Source organism: Natator depressus, chromosome 6 (assembly GCF_965152275.1).
Source record: "Natator depressus isolate rNatDep1 chromosome 6, rNatDep2.hap1, whole genome shotgun sequence".
In the NCBI taxonomy this organism is placed as follows: domain Eukaryota; kingdom Metazoa; phylum Chordata; order Testudines; family Cheloniidae; genus Natator; species Natator depressus.
The window spans coordinates 52,181,366-52,204,493 of record NC_134239.1 but is presented as its reverse complement, the minus strand read 5'-3'; the positions used below and the strand labels follow the sequence as shown (position 1 = coordinate 52,204,493).

At 42.9% G+C, this 23,128-nt stretch overlaps 1 protein-coding gene across 4 annotated transcripts in view; it reads right to left on the bottom strand.

Annotated features, from left to right (window-relative positions):
* The window catches only part of PRR5L (proline rich 5 like), a 71,242-nt gene that overhangs the window by 28,515 nt on the left and 19,599 nt on the right, over positions 1-23,128 (bottom strand). For all 4 annotated transcript variants that reach the window (XM_074956995.1, XM_074956997.1, XM_074956998.1 and 1 more), the window contains exons 2-4: positions 20,807-21,109; positions 19,606-19,686; positions 14,210-14,258 (exon numbers count right to left, since the gene is read on the bottom strand). In XM_074956995.1, the coding sequence (XP_074813096.1) occupies positions 14,210-14,258; positions 19,606-19,686; positions 20,807-20,976 (300 nt within the window). In that variant the 5' untranslated portion in view covers positions 20,977-21,109. The remainder of the gene's footprint in view (positions 1-14,209; positions 14,259-19,605; positions 19,687-20,806; positions 21,110-23,128) is intronic.

Below are 23,128 nucleotides of genomic sequence, written 5' to 3'. Positions count from 1 at the left end.
TTCAGTCAGAGCACCCCCCGCCCTAACCCCTGGACTTCGCCACGTTAAGAATCTCACGCAGGGTATTAACCCCTACCTAGCCTACAACTATTTTTTCCAGCACAACAGGGTGCAGCAGATACATGGACCATTTCACAAAACAACTGGACTTCCAGGTGAACTGAAGGATCAGCTTGTTTTAGGCCACAAGACTGGGAGTCAGGAGAATCAGGTAGGTCTCTTCCGGGGACTGCCACAGCCTTCCCATGTGCCCTTGGAATAAGCCATTTAGGGCAGATTTATCCAAGTATTTAGGCACGTAAAGATGCAGCTCGGCACCTGATAGAATTTACAAAGGCACCTAATCTGCTCAGGCACTTCTGTAAATCCCAGTAAGCACCTAGCTGCATCTTTAAGTGCCTAAATGCCTTTGTAAATCCACCCTTAGACTGTCTGTGGCTCAGTTTCCCCATCTGTAAAAAGGGTTAATAACACTTACCGTCCTGCTACCACTGTTGTGGGAAGAAAATCAGTGATTGTGAAATGATCTGAGATTCTTGCATGGAAGAGCTAGAGATGGGTAACATACATATTCCTATCTCAGAAAGGTTGGACCCCACCACAGGCATTGCATCAATAGGGAATGTGCTTCCTGCTCATGGGAAATGCTGTACCATGAGAGCGAAATGGATATTCAGGGGGTATCTCTCTCTCCCACAGTGCAAAGTGTGGTATCTACCAGGTTGTTGTTTCTTTTCATTGTCATATCCCCGAGACTCGCCTACTCTGAACAGGTAATTGTGTAGGAGTCACAATCTTCGTCCCCTATTTTCCTTTAACCAGCGGGGAAGTGAGCTGTAGTTCACGAAAGCTTATGCTCAAATAAATTTGTTAGTCTCTAAGGTGCCACAAGTACTCCTGTTCTTTTTGCGAATACAGACTAACACGACTGCTACTCTGAAACCAAACAATATTCTGTAACACAGAAGCAGCCTTTAGACCAGCAGGAGTCCCAGGCCTCCATAGCACATAACCATGCCTATGCAGCCACTTTGAATGTTGTTGCATCCATGATACTGGCAGACCCGGTGCCAGCTCATGCCAAGGTCCCAAGGCCTCAACTGAACACTGACCAATACATAGCTGGAAACCAGTCTGACTCACCTGTGTGCTAGTATTGTTAAAACTGGTATTAGATTTATAAAACTGTGTTTAGCATTTGTATAATGAAATGCATGTAGGTTGCTGTATGCATTTATCTCACTGATAATATCTGTATCCCATGTTATAAGATAATATTTAAGTGTTTGCACTGTAAATGAACAGTCAGAAAAGAAGCATTACCAAGTGTGAAATGCTAGTTTGCCACAGGAGGTGTTATCTCCTGCCCAACAAAGGTAGGCCCACAGACAGCAGACAAAGCATCGTGGAACATCGGAGGACAAAAGACTTTGTTGATTGCCCCCACACACATACACCCATGAAGAGGAAAAGGACTCATCCCATCAGCTTGAACTCTGCTGCTTGGACTCTGAGAAGCAAGGATTACTAAGCATAAGCAAAGGATCCCCAGTGCTTTGCCTGGGTAGCCCTAAAGGACATATAGAGCTTGCCCATTATAGAAGCTTCTACCATCTTTTGAAATCCAAGACTGTAACTTGCATGTGTGTGTATATGTTTATCTTCTTTAACCTTGTAAATAACTAATTTATTTTTCTTAGCTAACAAATCTTTAGTTAGTTTATTATAGGATTGGCTACAAGTGTTGTCTTTGGTATAAGATCTAAAGTGCAATTGACCTGGGGTAGGTGACAGGTCCTTTGGGACTGGGAGTAACCTGAATATTAGTGTGATTGTTGGTGTAAGAGACATTCTATCTGCACGCACTAGACTTAAGAATTTATCCATGTAGGTGAGTGTGTGTGTGAGTAAAATCTGACCCCTCAATATTGCCAAGGTCAGCAAGACCCCCAAGTTCTCAGTTAGGCAAATCAGCCATTGAATTCAAAACAGCAAGAGGCTCCTTCTGCCCTGGAATCTTCTGCAATTAAAGCTTAGCACTTACATGCTACATTGATAGGTGCCCTAGAAATACCTGAGATTAAAAAGTGACCTTCTTCCCCTGGCATCTTTACTTTAGTCTGAAATCTTGGCAAAGAGCCTTTAAGAAAGAGAACAGCTCCAGTAACTTGATTTGGGGCCGTCCAATACACAATTCACCCACTAGAAGGGTTCCCCAAATATACATAAAGGGCCAAAATCTGCCTTCAAGTCAATGATGTTGCATGGAAGGCAAGTCAAGACAGAATTTGTTTCAAGGAATATACATATGATGGAGCCAGAGACGGTTAAGTTTCAGAGTAACAGCCGTGTTAGTCTGTATTCGCAAAAAGAAAAGGAGTACTTGTGGCACCTTAGAGACTAACCAATTTATTTGAGCATAAGCTTTCGTGAGCTACAGCTCACTTCATCGGATGCATCCTGTGGAAAATACAGAAGATGTTCTTATACATACAAACCATGAAAAAATGGGTGTTTACCACTACAAAAGGTTTTCTCTATTACCAGCAGAAGAGTGGGGTGGGGGCAGAGAAAACCTTTTGTAGTGGTAAACACCCATTTTTTCATGCTTTGTATGTATAAGAACATCTTCTGTATTTTCCACAGTATGCATCCGATGAAGTGAGCTGTAGCTCACGAAAGCTTATGCTCAAATAAATTGGTTAGTCTCTAAGGTGCCACAAGTACTCCTTTTCTTTTTTAGAGATGGTTAAGACATTTGGACTGAACAGCATATATGGGAGCTGTAATGTGGATGGAGTGCTGGCTATTGCTGCCATTCTAAAACCGTGTTATCTGACCCTGTTCAAAGCAGGTTTAATTATTCCTGTACTTTACCAGAGTTTCCAACACTGGGGGAATTGGTGGCACAGAAAGGGCCAACGATGTCATCAGAGGTCAGAAATTCAAGCTGTCAAACTGGAAGCCGTTCTCACAATGCCAAGAGCAGCTATTCTGAAATCACAGACTTGCCAGCACATTGCTTTTTCCTGTTGGCATCCACAACCTTTTAACTAAGGTTAACTCATTTGTGCCTCATTTGCAAGCAAATTAAGGAATTCAAATGCATAGGCCCTTAGGGCTCCATTCCCCACATACTAGCCCCTGCACATAGGAAATTTCACATCCCTGGAACAAACAAGCGGAGCTACCCAGATCAGTGTGGATCCTATGGTGTTAGGGGACTAGATAACAGCACTTTAGTCCACAGAAACAATTTATGGTTTGGGCATACATCATAGATGGCACTGTGTTTCTGCATCACACTATAGCCCTGCAAAGGTCAAAGGTTTTTGCACGATTTGGAAATGCAGTTACAATATGCTTTTTAGCAGGGTCAGATAACACAGTGCTTCAAATGCCAGCGGCACATGTCACCCCATCCATGTTGCAGCTCCAAAGGTTGCTAAATAGGGTTAGTCAAGCATTTTCCGCTAAAACTTTTTTCCAGTGGAAAATTTTGGGTTTGTGAGGACAGGTCTACACTTAAACCACTTCAGTGAAGACGTTATTACACCGACAGGAAAGCCTCTCCCTTCAGCATAGTTAATTCACCTCCACGAGAGGCAGCAGCTATGTTGATGGGAGAAGCCCGCCTGTCGACATGGCAGCATCTACACTGAGGGCTAGGTCAGTATAAGTTTGCTGTTCAGAGGTGTGGATTTTTCAAATCCCTGAGCGATGTAGTTATGTCAATGTACATTTGTACTGTAGACATGGCCCTACTAAACTTAGGTTTTTGCAAACAGGGTCTGCTTTCTGTGAAAAATTTCAACTTTCTGATTTTGTTTTTTTGACAAAACGTCTAACGTTTCTGCAGAAAATCCCACCCCCTATTTTCCAACCTGCTCTATAGTGGAGACGAACCTTGTGTCTACAAAGCTTCAGGCTTCCTATATTGCAAATGCTGGTGAAGCTTTAATTGTCTCAAAGTTTCCCAAGGGTGAAGACAGGTCCTTTGAGAGACACATTCACTTGTCTGGGTACATCACTAAAGATTTTGGATGCAGTTGTAGCCATGTTGGGCCCAGGATCTGAGAGAGACAAGGTGGGTGAGGTAATATCTTTTATTGTACCAACTTCTGTTGGTGACAGACTGGAATGGGCAGGGGAAGCACAGGGCCATGGACCCATCACTTTTTACCAACCATAAGGGCGAGCAACGGGGGGGAGGGGCAGTGAGGAGCGAGTGGAGGCAAGGTCTCGGTGGGGGGGGGGAGTGGTGGTACAAGGGCGGAGCTCCCAGGGGAAGGGGCGGCAAGGGGGAGGCAGGGCCACAGTGAGGCTTCTGGGGGAAGGGAGCTTCCATCGCTCCTGCACAGAGCTCTTCTATAGGTCTGGGAAAGGTACCAAGAGTATCACAGCTAAATACAAGATTGAACAGATAGTTAAGTATAGGTAGTTAGCACATATTCTAAGGGACAACTCAAGGTGAAGTGACACAGAAGTTGGTCCAATAAAAGATATTACCTCACCCACCTCATCTCTCTACAGATTTTGGATTCATTTAGCAGAACAGGTTTTTCTGTTCATTAGTCCAGGAGCTGCTTTGCTTTACTGCCAAAAGACACCAAGATTGGAAACAGATTAAATTTAAGCTTCCTCCTCGCAAGATCAAGCACTCAGCCAGATACATTTGCATTTTAAAAAAATCCAACAGTGTAGTTTGCTGAGGAATGAATACACTCTAACAAACACAGAATGAAGCAAAGGTTTGCACCAGAACTTATCTAGATTACGTCTCATTACTGCTTTATCCCTGGTTGCTATAGGCAACATAGAGGGATATAGCCTAGGGGAAAATAAACTGATACAGTTACAAGCAGGAGCAGATAAAGCCTCACACACCAAGCAAGCTTGAAGGACACACATCTATATGAAAGGGAGTTACGTTGCCCACCTTCTTCCCTTTGCTATTACAGGAGAATTGTATGCTTGGGTAAGAGATTATTCCCCTTCTGAGTCAACTTTCTCCTGGATCCCATAGTGAAATCTTAACCTTACAGTCATGGCATGACAAGTTGCTGTAGGTCTAGTGATGGGTGCCACAAACATTGTATTACTACTTCACTGTGGGAAGAGGAGATGGACTGGAAAGGAACAAGGCCCTGGATTAACCCCCAAACAGTTAGCAAACGTGGCCCAAGTAAGTTAGGGAAGGTGTGTGTTTGATAGCAGATACAAACAAATGGATTTATGACATCTGATAGGATAAGAACTCCTATGTTTTTATAATGCATATAAAATCACACTATCTTTGTTACAGGTCTATGGCTGGAAGGAGCATCGGAGAGGGCCAAGAATCCCAGCCGAGTCAACTCAGGTCTTTCTCCTCAAGGAAGATGAGCACAATATATTTTCCAGTGGTTGAGAAAGAGAGAGAGAGCATGCACGCACATGTGTGTGGAGGGAGCAGGCGTGTGGCAGGGGGGCTCTTTTGGAAAAAGCCTCAAACACTGAGTCCTGTCTACTCTGTATGGACATTGTTGGACTAGAAAGTTCCCAAAGGGAGTCACATGCCCATCAGTAAAATGAAGTCACTTGGTGGGTGACACCTTCTTTGACTTAGTGACGAAGCATGGAAGTTTTTTTCTTCTAGAGGAAAATGAAGCAAACTTCTCCAGTTGTATCTGGAGGGTGAATTTTAAGTAGGCACAATGCAATTACATGAGCTGGAAATTGGCTAGGATGCTACAGTTAACACCCAACTCTTATGAAAAGCATCAAGGGAATCTTTAGCCATCACAAGCAGTTTCACATCTTGTCTGGAAGATGGATATGCCTCTGGCCACACACACACACAAAATCAGAAACAACTTCAGGATTCTTTTCCCTTCACATTTCAGCACTAGAGATGTCCTATATTTCTAAAAAATATACTTACCAAGGACCAACAACTGTTCAAAATGAAAGTCTCATTTCCATATAAAACTCAAAAAATTGGGCCTGTTTCACTGAATTTTTTTACATCGTATTTCATAATTTCTTTAGCTCAATACAAGCTCCATCTCTGATCAATTTGCACAGGTCTTGCTTTGAACATGTAGCTCTTGCATCAAATTTTGCAAGGAAACTGACATTTGAGGGACACAAATGTCATCTAAAATTGTGTGCCCAGAATTGTTCAGAAAGACATTGCTAGTTCTGTACAGCTCCAGATTATAGATGCACATCTTCCAACTTGTAGGAGTTGCTTTAAAACCGCAGTTGGGCCTTAGCGGCAGAGTTCATCCCTGAAACTCCCCAAAATTTAGCTAGGTGGATGGATATGGGAGTTTATTTTGGCCCAACAGACAGAATAAACCACAATATTCAGAAGCACAAGAGAGACCTGTGACATAGCAGGGCACAATCCAGACTATTTGGGAGCTGTGTCACCCCTGCCCTGCAACCCTGGGAACCTTATAATGCCTTGCAGTAGTAGATGCTCCCACCTGGGCCACTCACAAACAACCTTCCAGCATGTAAGCCACACCAGAGTGTCTGTGTGTAACTGCACAGCTGCACCCTGGCTCTCACCAGCAGCTGCACCCTGGCTCTCACCAGCCTGGGTTATGCTGCAGGGTGACGCTAACACACCCCTAGCCCCAGACCTTCCCCCAGAAATGTATATCCTGTACTGCCCAGCTCTCTCCTGAATAGTACAAATATATTAAGTCTGTTATTCCTATAAGGAAATAATATGCCATCTTCTTATTTTAAACTGTGTACCCAGACCTCCAGCTTCAACACACTGGATTAGATAAAAAGTTAAACAAGTTTATTAAGTACAAAGAAAGAGATTTTAAGTGAGTACAAGTAACGAGGTATAAAAGTCAGAAATGGGTGCAAGAAAAATAAAGGTAAAATGCTTACTAGTATCTACGTAAGAAACTATCTTAGCTGCAAAGTAAACTTTCTCACCACTTGCTTCCAGCAAGGTTACTGATCAAACTCTTTAGGGGACCAAAGTCCAACAGCTGTTTCCTTTGGTCTTAGATGCACAGAATGATTTGGGCAGGGAGAGGGAGTGGGGTGCCTTGGGGTGTTTGTCCCTTCTTTTTACTGTTTCAGTCCCCCTCTTGAAAAAACATTTCCAGCTGAGACCCAGGAGACAAAGACTCTATGTGGAAGGATGTTCCCTGCAGGTTTTTTCACCCATTTGAACTTCCTTTGTTTTCATTTCCTGCCTGACTCTCTTTACTGCTTAAATGCAAATTAAGGCAAGCTCACATTCCTTCCTTTGTTTAGGACAGATCTGACTTCTGCTTGGGCAGGGCAGTGGGGTTTGGAACATGTGTTAACAACACCATACAGGGAAATCTTGTAACTTCACATACAATGTCGCCACACATATTTTACCAGGACAATACTGACCAGCAAATTATGAGTTTTCAAACAATACCTTACAAGGCAAACCTTGTACAAAGATTATTACAGTAGTGTGTAGGGTGTGAATACAGGGGTGTATTCTGTCACACTTTTCACCTTTGTATGTCACAATGCCTCAAAAATACAAAGCAGTTCCGATCTAGGGGGCTTGGTCAAGCCTTAAACTACTTTTAACGTAAAGAAATCAGAGGAAAGCTTTACGGGCACACAAAGCGAGAAAGTGACTGAGGCCACGTCTGCACTACGAGCACAGCTACGGCGCCATAACCATGCCACTGCAGCACCCTAGCGTGGACGTTTCCTACAGTGGGTTGTTCCATCGCTGTACGAACTCCACTTCCCCAAGTGACAGTAGCTAAGTCAACGGAAGCATTTTTCGGTCAGCATAGCTGCATCTACATCAGGGGTTAGATTGGCATAGCTATGGTGCTCAGAGGTGTGAATTTTTCAGATCCCTGAGTGCTGTAGCTATGTTGACCTAACATTTTGACATGTGAACCAGGCCTGAGTGTGAGTGAATAGGACAGAGTGCGTGCCAGGCACAGTTACAGCCATTCACAAAGAGGGTGTTACTGTAAGAATCCAGCCCACAATGTTTCAGTGTTACTGCAACTACAGGGAAACCAGACAACACTCCTGCCCACATGTGGTTGCAATTCAGAGTAAAGTGACTAAGCAGGGCCCACAGTTTCATGTAAATTGTAATGGTAACAACTAAAATTCAGAGTCCCTGCTGGTGAATCAGTCAGTTCCACAAAGGAGCTTTGGGCCAGCCCTGCGAGGTGGTGAACACCTTCCACAGTCACCTACACCATGCAGGACTGGGCCCTGTAGCAGAATCATATCCTACACACAGACCATTGGGGCTGCTCTGCCTATTAAGTCCTTCCAAGTTCAGAGGACTGGACCAATCCTAAGGAGTCTCTGGTGGAGCTGTCCCCCAAGTGCCAGGAAAGTGTCAGGTGCAGGGGAAATTTTATTAGTCCTCTGGCTCAGCTCCTCAAGGCTTTAGCCTTATTCAGTTTTAACCCAATAGGCTGGATGTGGGGTATAGAATCATAGAATAGAATAGGGTAGAGGGGCCATGGCCATCAGCAGGCAAAAAAGAGGATTTGAGCTACAGAATATTTGGGCTAAAATCTTCTTCTTCTTCTTCTTCTTCTTCTTCCAAGAACTGGGGGGGGGGGGGGGGGGGGAATAGAAGAGGAGACATGTTTTTTTTAAGCACAACTCTAGCATGAATTTGTCTATTTTCTTTGAAAATCTGGACACCCTAGTGGGATTTAGCTATCCCATATATTGATTATTTGCAAAGCTCTGTATATGTCTCAGCAAACTGGACCTAACTCTGGGTCAAGGTCTCTGGATTCTGCAACTCTCTGGTGCCACAGGCTTGAAAATTCAGCAGCAGCTTCATTTCAATTTTAAGAAATTGAGGTTTTGATTAAATTAAATATGAGAATACAATCAGTACAGAATCCTATTACTGATTTTGATATCAAAGTCAATATATTTTATGTTGTCTCTATGCTTTCAGTACACCACAGTTTTGTACTGCATGTAGATATTGGAGGAAGCTGGAGGTTTTGGCAGCTGGGCAAGGAACAGCTTGGGTTTCCACACCTCAGGAGTCAGTTTGGGGTAAGCACATTAGCTGGGTATTCTGGCAAAAGCAGACAGCAGATAAATACTTAACATTTACATTTTCCATCTCTGGATTTGAGTGTTAACAACCCACTGGAATGTGAGAAGGAGCAGTTCATCCCAGCCAAAGCTATCATTTCAGGCTGCCTGCAGACTCAGGTACATAATGTATCAATATGTCAATCTGCAATAGGTTTACATTTTTAAAGGCTTTCATCATGTGTATGAGGGCTAGATTATAACTGAAAATGTGGATTCAGAAACATTCAGCACAGGGTAGATCCTGCAGAAAATCAGAAGCAGTAGAATATACTGGGTGCTGGTTATTTGGTCTTTAAAAGCTCAAAAGTCACTTTCAGTAACATGGCTTATATCTCTTCTAAAGTTACTAAGGCAGCAGATTAGTAACACAAACCTCCTTCAGAATCAAACATTTGAATTTCCACGGAGATCTTTATATGAGTGGGTACATTAGTCTGTTATACTATGGTTTTGTTTAACTACAAGACAGACTTGATAACACTAGGGCCATGGGGATTTTGAAGATAAAATCTCCCTAGACTTCATTAGGACAATCTAAGAAATATGAAGATACCTACTAGCTCATTCCATTCTTGATGATTCCATGCAGTGTAAGAACTGGAAATTTCCATGAGTGGTGGTGAAAATTACTTCTGAGCAACCAATTCAAGTGACTCACAAAGTTAGCTTTGTCTTAGCATCTGAACTATGTTCCATGGAAAAGTTCTTAACCTTCAGTGGTTGAAACAATTCTTTAAAAAATAATGTAAGAGCCAGCACTCAATCTATGGAAAATGTGATTTGAAAATTCTTAGCACTTACTAATAGAGTAGAGTACTCTGTAATGTAACAGGACAAAAATATTAAAGGAGCTTTATAATTTTCAAACTTTGGAAGATTCAAGTACAGTAACTCCTCACTTAACATCGTCCCGGTTAACATTGTTTCGTCGCTGATCAATTAGGGAACATGCTCCTTTAAAGTTGCGCAGTGCTCCCTTATAACGTTGTTTGGCAGCCGCCTGCTTTGTCCACTGCTTGCAGAAAGAGCAACCCATTGCAGCTAGCTCATGGGGGCTTGGAACCAGGTTGGACCAGCAGCCCCCCATCAGCTCCCCGTTCCCCTAAGTTCCCTGTGCTGCAGCCGCCCAGCAGGCTATCAATTGCCGGCAGTTCAGCTGTCCCTCCCCCCACTGCCATGTGCTGCTCCTGCCCTCTGCCTTGGAGCTGCTCCCTGAGCCTCCTGCTTGCTGTGCAGGTGGGGCGGGGGAGAAAAGGGGAGCTAATGTCAGGGTGTCCCCTCCCCCCTGCTCCTGCCCCCCCGCTTACCATTTCTCCATAGAGCAGGGCAGACGGGACACAACAGGGCTCAGGAGTTGGGAGCTTGCTGGCCGCAGCTGCGGTCTCAACTTCCTGATCTACTTAAAAAAGCAATGTACTTCGAGTGCGGTCAGCGTACTTAAAAGGACAATGCGCATCTCTCTCTCTCACACACACAGGGTGTGTGTCTCTGTCTGCCATGCTGTCTCCCCTCTCTCCATTTGTGCTGTCTTATAGAGTGTGCGGCTACATTAACAACAGCTCAGCCAAATGCTAGTTCATCTTTTAGCAGTAAGACATTCCCTGGGAAATATCCCACCCTCTTCCACCCTCTAACTTCACCACCTCAACCAAGCTTCACAATCATCATTGCTGTGTACAGTATTAAATTGTTTAAAACTTATACTGTCTCTGTTTGTGTGTGTGTGTATATATATATATAAATAAAATATTTTTTAGTCTGTTGAAAAAATTTTCCTTGGAACCTACCCCCTCCCCCCCCCTTTACATTAATTCTTATGGGGAAACTGGAGTCACTTAAAATCATTTAGCTTAAAGTCACATTTTTCAGGAATATAACTACAATGTTAAGCGAGGAGTTACTGTAATTGTCCTGCTTGCCACTAGAGTATTTAAAATTGCGCACATCATCTTGAGGGGAAAACAGATCTATCCTTGGGATAGAGGATGGCGGGTTGTACATTTTAACCTCATAGACGTTAAGAGCAGAAGGACCATCATGATCATCTAGTCTGACCTCCTGCACATCACAGGCCACAGAATCTCCCACCCACACCTGTAACAGGCCCATAACCCCCGGCTGAGTTACTGAGGTCCTCAAATCTTAATTTAAAGGCTTCAAGTTACAGAGAATTCACCATTTACTCTTGCTTAAACCAGTAAGTGACCCATGCAAAGGAAGGTGGAAAACAAAAAAAGAGAACTTTAGAGAACCTAATAAGAAAAGAGTTCTTCTCTGATAGAGAAATATCAACAAAATAGTTTGGTTAGTAACACACACAGACTGCCCCATTCCACTGCCTTGCTATTTCCTGAACAGAGATCAATGGAAAGGTGTGTCAACTTTTTATAGTCAATGATGTGCACTGTAAGTCTAATTTCACAAACACACCAGGGAAAGATAAACTGCTTCCTTCTTTAGTCTACATCTCATATTGCTTGTCCTCTTATGGAATGCCTGCACTGAGGCTTTTTTGCATCAGCGTGAGCCAGACTGGGGCAAATCACATTTTTAGCACTTGACTATACTAGAGGTAAAACTCTGGTCCTGTTGACTTCAATGACAAAACATTCATCATGTTTGGACTGGTGCCGCTGCATGAATGTAGTTACACCAGTGCAACCCCCACCCGCCTCCCAACAAGCTAAAATTAACTCAAGTGTAGTCTAGCCCTTGCACTGCCAGCTCTTTGGAGCATGGACCATCACGTCTTCTGTATTTGTACAATGCTGAGCATATATGGATCCCAATCCTGATCCTGATTGTGGTCTGTGGGGCCAGTAATATAATAATATCATTACTGTTCTATCAAAGTGATATATTTTACAATTCTATCCGAGTCCCAGTGTTACTGATTGACAACTTTGGTGAAAGAATCCCCATATTATCCACAAAACAAGGCAAGGTTTCACTTACTAATATGACTTGACCCTGAACTGGAGGCCCAGCCAATACGGATGAGAGGGGATTTTAGTCTATCTGGCCTATTCTATCATTGGCTGTACTGTGGAGAGGTCGAGCAAGCATCAGTTTGTGTCACAGGTATCCATTTGGCCTAGACAGCATTTGAATCTATGACCAATGATTCTAGCTATCAAGTCCTCCAGGACTTTTCTAAATGTAAGCACATCTTATTCAGAGTTAAAAAACAAAACTTGCCTCTTTCAGTATAGTCCAGAACATGGAACATTCAGAGCCAATCAGTGCTTATATACTAGCACTTTATATTGCTCCTTCTAGCATGCATTGCTTCACACTTGTTTTTGTTCAGTCTCATGCCCCATAGGGTATGTCCACACTGTGATCAAAAACCTGCAGCACTGAGTCTCAGAGCCCGGGTTAGCTGATTCAGAGGGCTTAGACTGTGGGCCTATAAAATTGCAGTGTACAGGTTTGGGTGGGACCACAGGTTCTCACAGCCTGGGCTCCCAAACGCCAACCGTGCAATTTTATAGCCCTCCGAGCCCAAGTCAGCTCACCTGGGCCAGCCATGGCCATGACACAGGTCTTTTATCGCAGTTGTAGACGTACCCTAAGTATACGTTTTGTCTTGTGTTGAACTTTTTTTTATCAGCCCCGTCCGTAATATCTGACCACCTGTGTAGGCCCTTCTGGAGTCCTTCACAAATCTAAACAAATATAATGGTTTGAAATGTTTAAAAAAAAACCCCAACCTCAAAGCCAGTTACAGTAATAGTGGACTTCCACTCAGACCAAACTCTTTGTAATAGGGACTCACTACATTACTGTCTCACTGCTGCTCACTGACTCTTGGCTCACATTCTAGGAAATGGCTCACATTCTAGGAAATGTCCTACCATTAAGTGAAGCAAAAGCTTTCTCCTTCCAATAAATGAGTTTTGAAGACAGGGTCTGAAGAGGTGAAACATAGCTGCCCGCAACACGGGAGTTTATTTTTCACTCAACAGCACGGTTTTTAAGTCATGCAATCTAATACTGAAAGGAAACACCATCAGTCCGTTTTTTTTTTACTACTGACACAGTACACAAGCAACTTCAGCCACCCCAGGAAGTGGTGCAATTTTTTCTTCTCTTTTACTGGTAGAGAATAAAACCAACACGGAAATCCCTGTTGTTCTCAGCAGTCCTGCTCTTTTTTAAATAGCACCACTGAATGATTGCAGTACTGAAACCATCAGCATGCCCCTGCACTCATCTCAAACACACTTTCATGTGGTTATGTCTGACCACAGATGATGACATTATTAGTTAAAGGATGTTACATGTATGCAGATTTGTGACTAATTACCTCTTCTCCAGGCTTTAGATTTTTGCTTCTCCACAAACTGGAATTACGTTTCTGGGATCCCAAGATAGTGATCAGACTAAATTCCTGCTGATAGGGTATGGTTTTTCCCCCCATCTAAAAGGGGGAAACTTTCATCCACTATTTCTAAATATTTGGGGGTTTTTTAAAGTTACGCTCTGAGAAACTGAACATCTGTATTGGAAACATAGGAATTACCATACCACATTAGTTTATCCAGTCCATGCTTTGCACTTATCTCAAAGGGTTCTCAAAGCACTTTATAAAAGGTGGGTATCAGCCCTAGTTTACAGAGGGGAAGTGATTTACTCAAAGCCATACATCAAGTTATTGACAGAACCAGGAGTAGATCACTTTTTTTCCTGGACCCAGTTCCACCCCTGCCCCACAGTCCTGTGCTCTAACCACTAAAGACCCCTGCCAACCCAAGACAAAAAGAAACGTCAGTGCACCCAGTTCTCTATTAGATTGCTCAGGAGAGGCATTTCCTTCCTGATCCCAGCAGGTGATCACATCACACACTGAGGCATGGGAGCTGGCCATCTTTATTTTACCATGCATAACAACAAATATTATTGAACATCAGACAATGCAGCCCTTAGTAAAAAATATCCAAATACTGTATTTGATCCCATGAACCTGCGTGGCAGAGAACACTGAATGCAGGCTACCTACTTGTAAGAAGTGATTCTATTTATTTTTCTACATATGAAAAAGTTTTCAAAATCAAACTAAAACAAAGAAAACAGAGCAATGTTTAGTTATCTGTTAAGGAACATGTCTAACCTGGAAATAATCTGTGATGAAGGATCCAAGTTCACTTTTCAGCAAACGTCTGAAAAGAAATGGAACATGCATTATAAACTGGTTACAGGTCATTTCTCACAAGAAAGGGTGTCATTCGCTACGGGGCGGAGGCAGTTGCCCCCTCAATGTGGATTTATCCCTCCCACCCCCCGACTTTACATAGGTCTATGACACACCATTATGTCTTCCACTTTTTGTCCTCCCCCCGCTCCCCCTTTCCCCGGACCTTGCAGGGTATAATATAATCACATATAATGTTCTATATTCTGACACAAATTTGCCTCCCACAGAATTTTTCTGAAATAACTCCTCCACTTGTACATAAATTTACACTGTTATCACCTCCATAGTCATACCAAAGACATCCTGATATGTGTAAGTGGAACACCATGAAGAAAGGAGTGTGTGATTCTGGTCAAAGCTAGATTCCCTTCATGTCTCTGCATGCCTCCTATAATGCCAATGGAGGTTAGGGATGAGGATGGATTCCTCCTTAGTCTGTACATAAAGTCCTGTATACAAAGGCCTTACAACTAAAGGTGGCTGAAAAAACATGGCTCCCTACCCCACGAAAGATTTTTTTTTTTTAAACAATAAGCCGTTTTCATTGTAGTCAGCATTTTACCTGTTTTGTTTTAAACCACTTGAGAAAATTTCTACGCAAAAATTTTTCAATTCAAATTTAGGGGATTTCCCCCCGCCCAGTCTTCATTTGGAGAATGGAGGGTACAGGGGAAGTAAAGTGAGAGAAAGTTGTTATCCTCCCTTTAAAAAAAAAAAACCCAGAATATTTCCAGTTTGGGGGGGAAGTTATTAAAATTGAGAGAACGTTGTTGGGGTTTTTTAAGTGCTAAATTTTTGACTAAATAGATTTTCAAACCAAACATGGGGGAGGGGTTACAGCATGCCCAGAAAATTAGTACTGTAATGCCTATTTTACAGATGGGGATACTGAGGCACCGAGAGGAGACTATGCACAAGGTAAGAACATAAGAATGGTCATATTGGGTTAGACCAATGGGCCATTGAGCCCAGTATCCTGTCTTCTAATAGTGGCCAATGCCAGGTGCTTCCGAGGGAATGAACAGAACAGGACAATGACCGAGTGATCCAGCCCTTGTCATCCAGTCCCGGCGTCTGGCAGTCAGAGGTTTAGAGACACCCACAGCACGGGTTGTGTCCCTGACCATCTTAGCTAATAGCCATTGATGAACCAATCCTCCATACGCTTATCCTTTTTTGAACTCAGTTATACTTTTGGCCTTTACAGCATGCCCTGGTAATGAGTTCCATAGGCTGACTGTGCATTGTGTGAAGAAATACTTCCTTATGCTAGTTTTAAACCTGCTACCTATTAATTTCACTGGATGACCTCTGGTTTGTGTGTTATGGGAAGGATAAATAACACTTCCTTATTCACTTTCTCCACACCCTTCATGAGAGGTCATATAGAAAGTCTCTAGTGGAACTAATATTTGAGTTAGGGAGATGTTTGACTCCCAGGTTCATGTTCAAAGCACGAGACAATATTACCACTATTTTTGCAGTCTTCAGAAAAAGTCGATTTTCATGATAAAATATTTCTTACATAAAATTATCTTTTGGTGCTGCAATCCTCTGAGGACGTATAAAGGTCTCTGCATAGGAACATACATATTATGTGTAGCTATTTCCCCTCAGATCTCTGCATATATGTATACACACGGGGGCCTTTTGGACTATAACAAAGGTCTATACAGGTTTCAGCATATGTACCTATCTCTCACTAATGCAAAAGGGATGTGGGGAGTACGGGGGGATATGCTATATGGGCTCAATGACGGGGAGAAAACACCACTATAATGCTGCATCAGGAGCAACTGGAACAGGACTGTATTTTGTCAGCCAGTTTAATTTGGCAAGTTCAGGCATTTTGCAGGAGTAATTGCATCGCACATCACTAAAATTAAACATCCCTGTTTACCAGCAGAAACTTTCCTTCGAGGGTGGACAGAGCTGGAATAGGAGAGACTCAGACTCACTGATAAGTTCTTTCTCTAGGGGACAGCAACTATAAGAAGGTTAGTCTTTTGGGGCCTGATTTTCAGAAGTGCTCTGAAACTGGCTTCCGCCAGATCACCGATGTGAAAAAAACCAGGATATTTAGTCAGTGGATGCTGAGTGAATCTGAGGACTCAGAGAGTGAAGCACTGGTGAAAATTCCTTTCCCTTGCAACTGAAGGCTGTAGGCACGGGGTCCCAAATTGTGGTAGAAGTAGCACTGGTGGTATGTGAGGCTGGTGTTCCAGCCATTCACTTCACAACATTTTAAGAAGGTGAGACATGAACCAATACATTTTGGCACCTGCTGCGCTGGGGGAATTGTAACTGCCTCACACTAACACGTGAGCTATACTTAGATAGACCTAGCTACATACCTCAGCAGTGTGAAAAACTCACACCCTGAGCACCATAGTTAAGCTGACCTCACCCCCAGAGTAGATGAGGCTCAAGAATTCTTCTGTTGACGTAACTACCACCTCTCAGAGAAGTAGATTACTTACAGCTATGGAAAAACTCCTTCCATCTGTACTATGGCACTATAGCTGCACACTTGCGGGACCGTAGCTTCTTTGCTATAGGGCCTGTAGTGTAGACATGGCCTAACTATGGCAAGCTCATTTCCTGCTTCCTGAAATTCCACCTCTCTGCAGCATTCTGACACCTTGGATGTGTCTGTGGTATGGAGGCTATATTGGCCTAGCTATGCCAGCATAGCACCGCAGCATAGATGCGGTCTATACCAACAGAAGGTTTTTTCCCATTGGCACAGGAACACTGCCTCCCCAAACAAAAATACTTACATCACGGGAAGAATCAACATAGCTGCATCTGCATTGGGACTAAGCTTGGTGTAACTATGTAGGTCAGGGGTCTGGTTTCTACTATGTCGACCTAAGTATAGACCAAGCTTTCCTCTTGCTGAGCTCCTCACCTCTTCAGTACAGAAAAACTAAAAAGGAGCTAGTGAAGCTCTGTGGCAGCGATTCAGAGCAGAATGTTACCACTCTCTTGTCCCCTAGTCCCATCTTTGCTACCCAATTTAAAACCCTCTCATTTCTCCCCCATATCATGTAAACAAGCTCCGTGGAGAATCAGTGGGATGCTGTTAGTGTTTTTGTTTTTTCTTTTAAAAAACATCTTGCATTGGGCGAGTTCAGTGGGTAACATGAACCAAGTAATACAAACCAGGAAAACACACGGACTCAATCTCATGGCACGTAAGAACTAGCCAGGTGTCAGGCTAGTGTGCACATCTATTGACAGTTTGCCAGAAGAAAGATTTAGAATCACAGGTGCTGAGTACAGATCTGCGTGTGTGCAAATCCATATCCTTTGCTCCGTAGGTTGAAATTAATACACTACCTAATGAATTTGGGAGGCTATTTCTTTAAGAACTGACACTTTGAAATGTAACCAACACTGGGAGCACTCAGAACATTAAATTAAGGTAAGTGTGTTTATTTCATGATTGTGTTCCCAGCTCTAGAAGTGTCTCTCTATCTGAAGGAACACACTGTGCATTTAAAGGTAGTGGGAATATTTCTAAATTTCACCCAAAAAAATCCTGCTCTTTAACAAGCTCTTTACAGTCTGTATTAATTTCAGCAAGAGAAACCAAATGCACCACAGACTACACTATTTTGAAATCATTAAGACATTTATTTCTAAACTATATTTCTTCTTGTAGATCAAATTCAGCTCCCCTTACGGGGCACTAAATCTGGGGACTTCTGACTCCTGTGGCAGCACCTATAAGAGGTAATTAAAGGCATGGAAGGTACTGTTTTGTTACTCAGAGGATCTTAAAAGTGGCTGAATGGAATTTTATGAAGCTTTGACCTTTGGGCTGAGATAAAGTGGGAAGAGTTTCATGGCCTTTAGGTTTTATTTTGAAAGTAGGGAAAGGGTTGGTTAGGCTGCAGAAAATAAGGGCTTCAGTTGGAACAGCCGTCTGAACTTAGTGTACAAGAGAACTGCAATAATGCCACATGGTTAATCTTTTATATAAAAGGTGTCAATTTCCCCTTCTGTGACAACATTCAAACTGAGTACATGTGTATGTAATGAGATAGATGATGGAAGGAAAAACACCACATACTAGCAATGTCTGTGGGTGTCAGCCCCAGGAAAGTATCTTTAACACGCGTCTTTTGGTAAAAAGCCAACAGGAAATCAGTCTTTGTGAGGCTGGGGCTCACCTACCCTACGGTCCTATCTACACTAGGAAATTCATCTGTTGCTGAAAACAGTTTTCAAGCTGCAGATCCCTCTGAACCAGTACTGAAGTCCGTTTAAAGTTCTCACGTAGACCAGACTGAAACACACTGGGGAAGTTTTCCCAGCCTAGCTACACTGGGGAAGTTTTCCTAACAATCTGAACCCACTTTCAAACCAGTTTAGCACAACTGATAGTAAAAACAGTTGGGAGTTGTATTGTAGGCCTGGATTCAAGCAGCCAGGGCCTTTTTCACTGAACTGGTTTTGAAGCTGCATTCAGCAGGTTTTGAAATAAGAAAATTTCTCAATGCAGGAAAGGCCAGAAAGTGAAAGGGTGAATGGATTCTACCACAGAATCAAAGCAGAACCAAGATTCAATCTCACTGACTCAACAATATTGAAAATAGTTTGGTCTGCTCACCATAAGAAAGTAAACCATTTTGCAGACTTGTTGCTGAAATCCGTTTTCAGCCAAGATTCGAGTAGCCTAAGGTAGAGTGGGTTTTTAAGTCACCCTTGACTGGGAGGTCTTAGTTGAATCAGCCCTGACAACCATAAACATTCAAACATCCATGAGATTTGCCTAAAAATCATGAGCTTTTAAAAATAACAAATGTTAGGCAAATAAAAAGAACCTTCTACTTTTGGACCATTAGGGTTCATATTTTCAAGCTTTTCTTCACCACCATTAGGGCTAGTAGCTTATTTTTTTATTTATTTATTTATTTATTTATTCCTTTATTTCATGAAAGCAGAGTCTTCACTAATCACATGACTTGGGGATCTGGAGCTTTAGGAAAAACACCAAATATCATGTGGCTAATGACAAAACTGTAAGAGTTGGCAACACTGCATTAGTATCCAACAAAGAAGATAAACTCCCGAAGAAGGGAAAAAAATCCCCTTTACCCAAATCAACGCAAAACCTGCTCTGATCAAAGCTACGTGCAGGCCAGAATAGCCTATTCCAAACCTTAGATACACATCTCCCACCCCCCAGGGGTAAAAGAAGAGGAAGTTGAACACAACCTTTCCCCTTCTCCCACAAAATTCCACCTCACCTCACCACCTGATTGACACCAAAATGGCTCTTTGCATACAACTTGGCAACATACCTGATGTTTTCGTTGAGGGTGTAAAGTTCATTGTTTTGCAAGCCTCCCCCTTTGAACACATTTATCACTGCTGTTTGAACACTGCCAAAGAGAAATAAGACAGTACACCATCCATAAATAACACACGTCAGGATGATTTAACACACCGAGCAATGTGAGCTAGCTGCCAACAGCTGAGTGGACATAATGGGGCGGGGAGGTTAACTGCACTTATATAATTCCACTTTTGCTACCCTGGAAATCACTACTCTTGTTTGTCTATGTACTTCAGGGGAGACAAATGTATCTACAGTGATTAAAGGGAAAACCATTACACAAAATGCACAAAAGTTCTGGGCTGTGGCACATCCACATACTATACGTCTTACAATCATGGCTGTACCAGTGCTTCTGGATTCCTGCAGCACCTAACCCACAGCACCCAGCATTGCTCCTGGGGTAGATGACTAGCTAAACCAGTGCATCTGAAATATTTCTGGGTTCTTGTCCACATTGGAGTGAGTTCTGTAGACAGCACCAGTTCATCCAGACCAAGCTAGAGTCCTGGTTCAATGCATCACAGTCAATGCTTGTAAAATACTCGGAAAAAGCTGCTGTGTCCCCAAAAGATGCTGCCGGGTGTTCTAACCAACAACTTCTTGACTAGTGTAGACAAAAATCTTAAAAAGAGGTCTTTATACTGTTCAGGGTTTGACGACATCGACTTTCTATACATTGTGGGAAGGACTTGATTGTTAAATCAGGAATGCTAGTAGACGTCATCACAGATTCATGCCATCAGTAGACAACTTTATCAGCTGGTCACAGGAGCCTGATCAGGCAACATTAGGGGAAAGACATCATAATATGCAAAAAAATGTCCTTTCTGTGTGAGGAAATAGACATTCTACTGACACTGTCATAAGCGGGTTCCCCTGAGCTAGTGTGTACAGTGGTTTAATTGTTAGTGGAGATGAACACAGTCTCTCAACACCACTAAAGAAAGGACAATTGAAGAAAGCTAGAACCAACCTGTATCAACAATGAGTCAGTTTCCCAATGCAGACAAAATCTGAGGAGCACCCAAAACTCATTCATCCTCACTAGCAGACTGATTAAGCTGAAAAAAAATCTGAAATACCTTGGATCAGTCCCTTGAGGTCAATACCTAAAGATCTTTACAAACAGAGCTACCTAAGGCCTGTTACTGGCAGGGCCTCACCTGTTCCACGCAGAGTTGGAGCTAAGCTGCAAAGCCTGTCGTGCTGCTTGAAAACGTGGCAAGTCACTGAGCACTGGGGAGCTCATGAAGCGAGGCCTGGGCCTTCGAAATGAACCCATTTTCTGGAATGGGACAGCAAAGGGTGGGGCTAGGGTGGAACCCCCAGTCATCGATTCAGAAGGACTGAAAGGTGTCAAGGGGTCAGAAGTCTTCTCCTCTTGAAGGTCAAACTAAGGAGGGTATGAATGTTGTGATCTCGCTGGCATACATTGGGTCTCCTTCCTTCAAATCCAAGGGTTCAGCCTGTAACAAAAGCAAAGAGTTGATTCGTAATTGCTGGGCCTAAACAAGCATGCACAGTATGAAATGCCTTAAAATAGGTGTTTTCCAAGATAGCATTCAGGAAACAAAATAGTTCTGAAGACTGGTGAAGAGAAGGAAGGGTGTAGGGCACAGGCGGGGAGCAAGGAAACCTACATAACCCCTAATCTACCCCTCCCACAAGTTTACACTTAGGACAAGTGGCGGGTAGCTCTTTAAAAGCAGCCCACCTTCCCATCCTGCCCCTGCAGCAGTACCTAACAGCAGCCAGCCATGGGAATAAGCCATGTGAATTTGGTAGCAACCCAATGGCCCAAGCATCTCTTCTCTCCTCCCATTTAATTTAGCTCTGCTGCGAGAGCACAAGGCCTAAATACTTCTGTGAGAGTCACTTCAATCTGGAGCCACTAGTGCATCTCTATGCCCATCCCAGGCAGCATGGAGGGGAAGACACAGAGAACAGAAGAAAGAAACAAGATGAAGATGAAGAGACAATGTCATCTGTAACTTTTCTGGGGCATGAGGACATGGTGGGGAGGAAGTGAAGGTTACTCAAACATCCATCCATTGCATGGGGCAAAACAGGGGGATCCTGCAAAAGTGGTTTCGGAATCAATGATGTATCAAAAGGGGGCCTGGAGTTTTTACTCCACACAGCCAGGTGCAACTGCTAGACCGAGTATAAAATGTAGAAGCACTTCCCTCCCAATTGTCATCTTCCAAGAGATAATTAAGTAGACCTGGGTAAACTGCAGAAGGATCAGAGGTTAGGTGGAATTTGGATAAATTCTCCAAAATTCGGACACTTAGCCAAAACTTTTGAAGCCTCTCTACTGCACCTCCTCCATATCTCCTTCTGTAGTATTTTGAGAGATGGTACTTTAGAAGTTTTCAAGCAGTTTAGGGGGGAAACAAACAGCTATGCTTAGCTAAGCTGCACAGATGGAAGGCAGGAACTTCTCTTTTCCACTATGCCTCCAACAGGATTGCAAAAGACGATAGAATCAGCCAGTGAAAATCCAGTGTAGAAACACTGCACCAACACAACAAATTCCCATTGACTGGTCATTCCCCGAAGACATGAACCCATTTCTAGCAGTTTTCAAATTAACCCTTTCATAGGTGACAGCCACATTTTTTCCCTACCAAACTAGCCCTGGTTTAGGCTGACCTCACCTTCCCGCCCCCATCCTTCATATCCATCTGCCAGGTTCTGACCTACTGCTCTAAGACTTGTTTGTCCACAGGAGCTTGTCTCAGACTTCAAGGAACCCCCAGAATCTATGACAGCTAAAGAACCTGACTAACTTAGGCATGGTTGCTGTGACCCTCCTCACTATTGCTTTTTTTTTTTTTTTTTTTTTTTTACAGAGATGCCGTTCACTACAAGGTATCAGGACACTGTGTTATGACTACAGATTGGTGAATCAGCTTAAAGAAAATAACAAGACTTGAACCTCATTCTTGTTAAGCACCAAGAATGTTCTCAGTGCTGTACAAGACACTAATAAATAGTCATAAAAAGAAAAGGAGTACTTGTGGCACCTTAGAGACTAACAAATTTATTAGAGCATAAGCTTTCGTGAGCCAAGCTCTAATAAATTGGTTAGTCTCTAAGGTGCCACAAGTACTCCTTTTCTTTTTACGGATACAGACTAACACGGCTGCTACTCTGAAACCTAATAAATAGTCATCACCCCAAAGAACTTAAAGTCTATATGCCTCTGTCCAAAGCTTCACCCAGATCCATTATACAGGTTCAATACAGTTTGGATAAGAGCTCTGTGGCACATGCAGCAGTGATGTTCCAATTCATTTTTTTTCTCGGCACTGCACCTTTAAATGATGCAAAACCCCAGGTAATCTGCTGCAAAATGAGCCTAAATTCTACACAGATGCTCAATGGCCCTTTGGGGTGGTAGACTGGAGATTCTGCATCCACTTCATTTCAATTAAAAATATGGAGGTTTTATAAGTTAAGTATGAAAATGAATAATACGA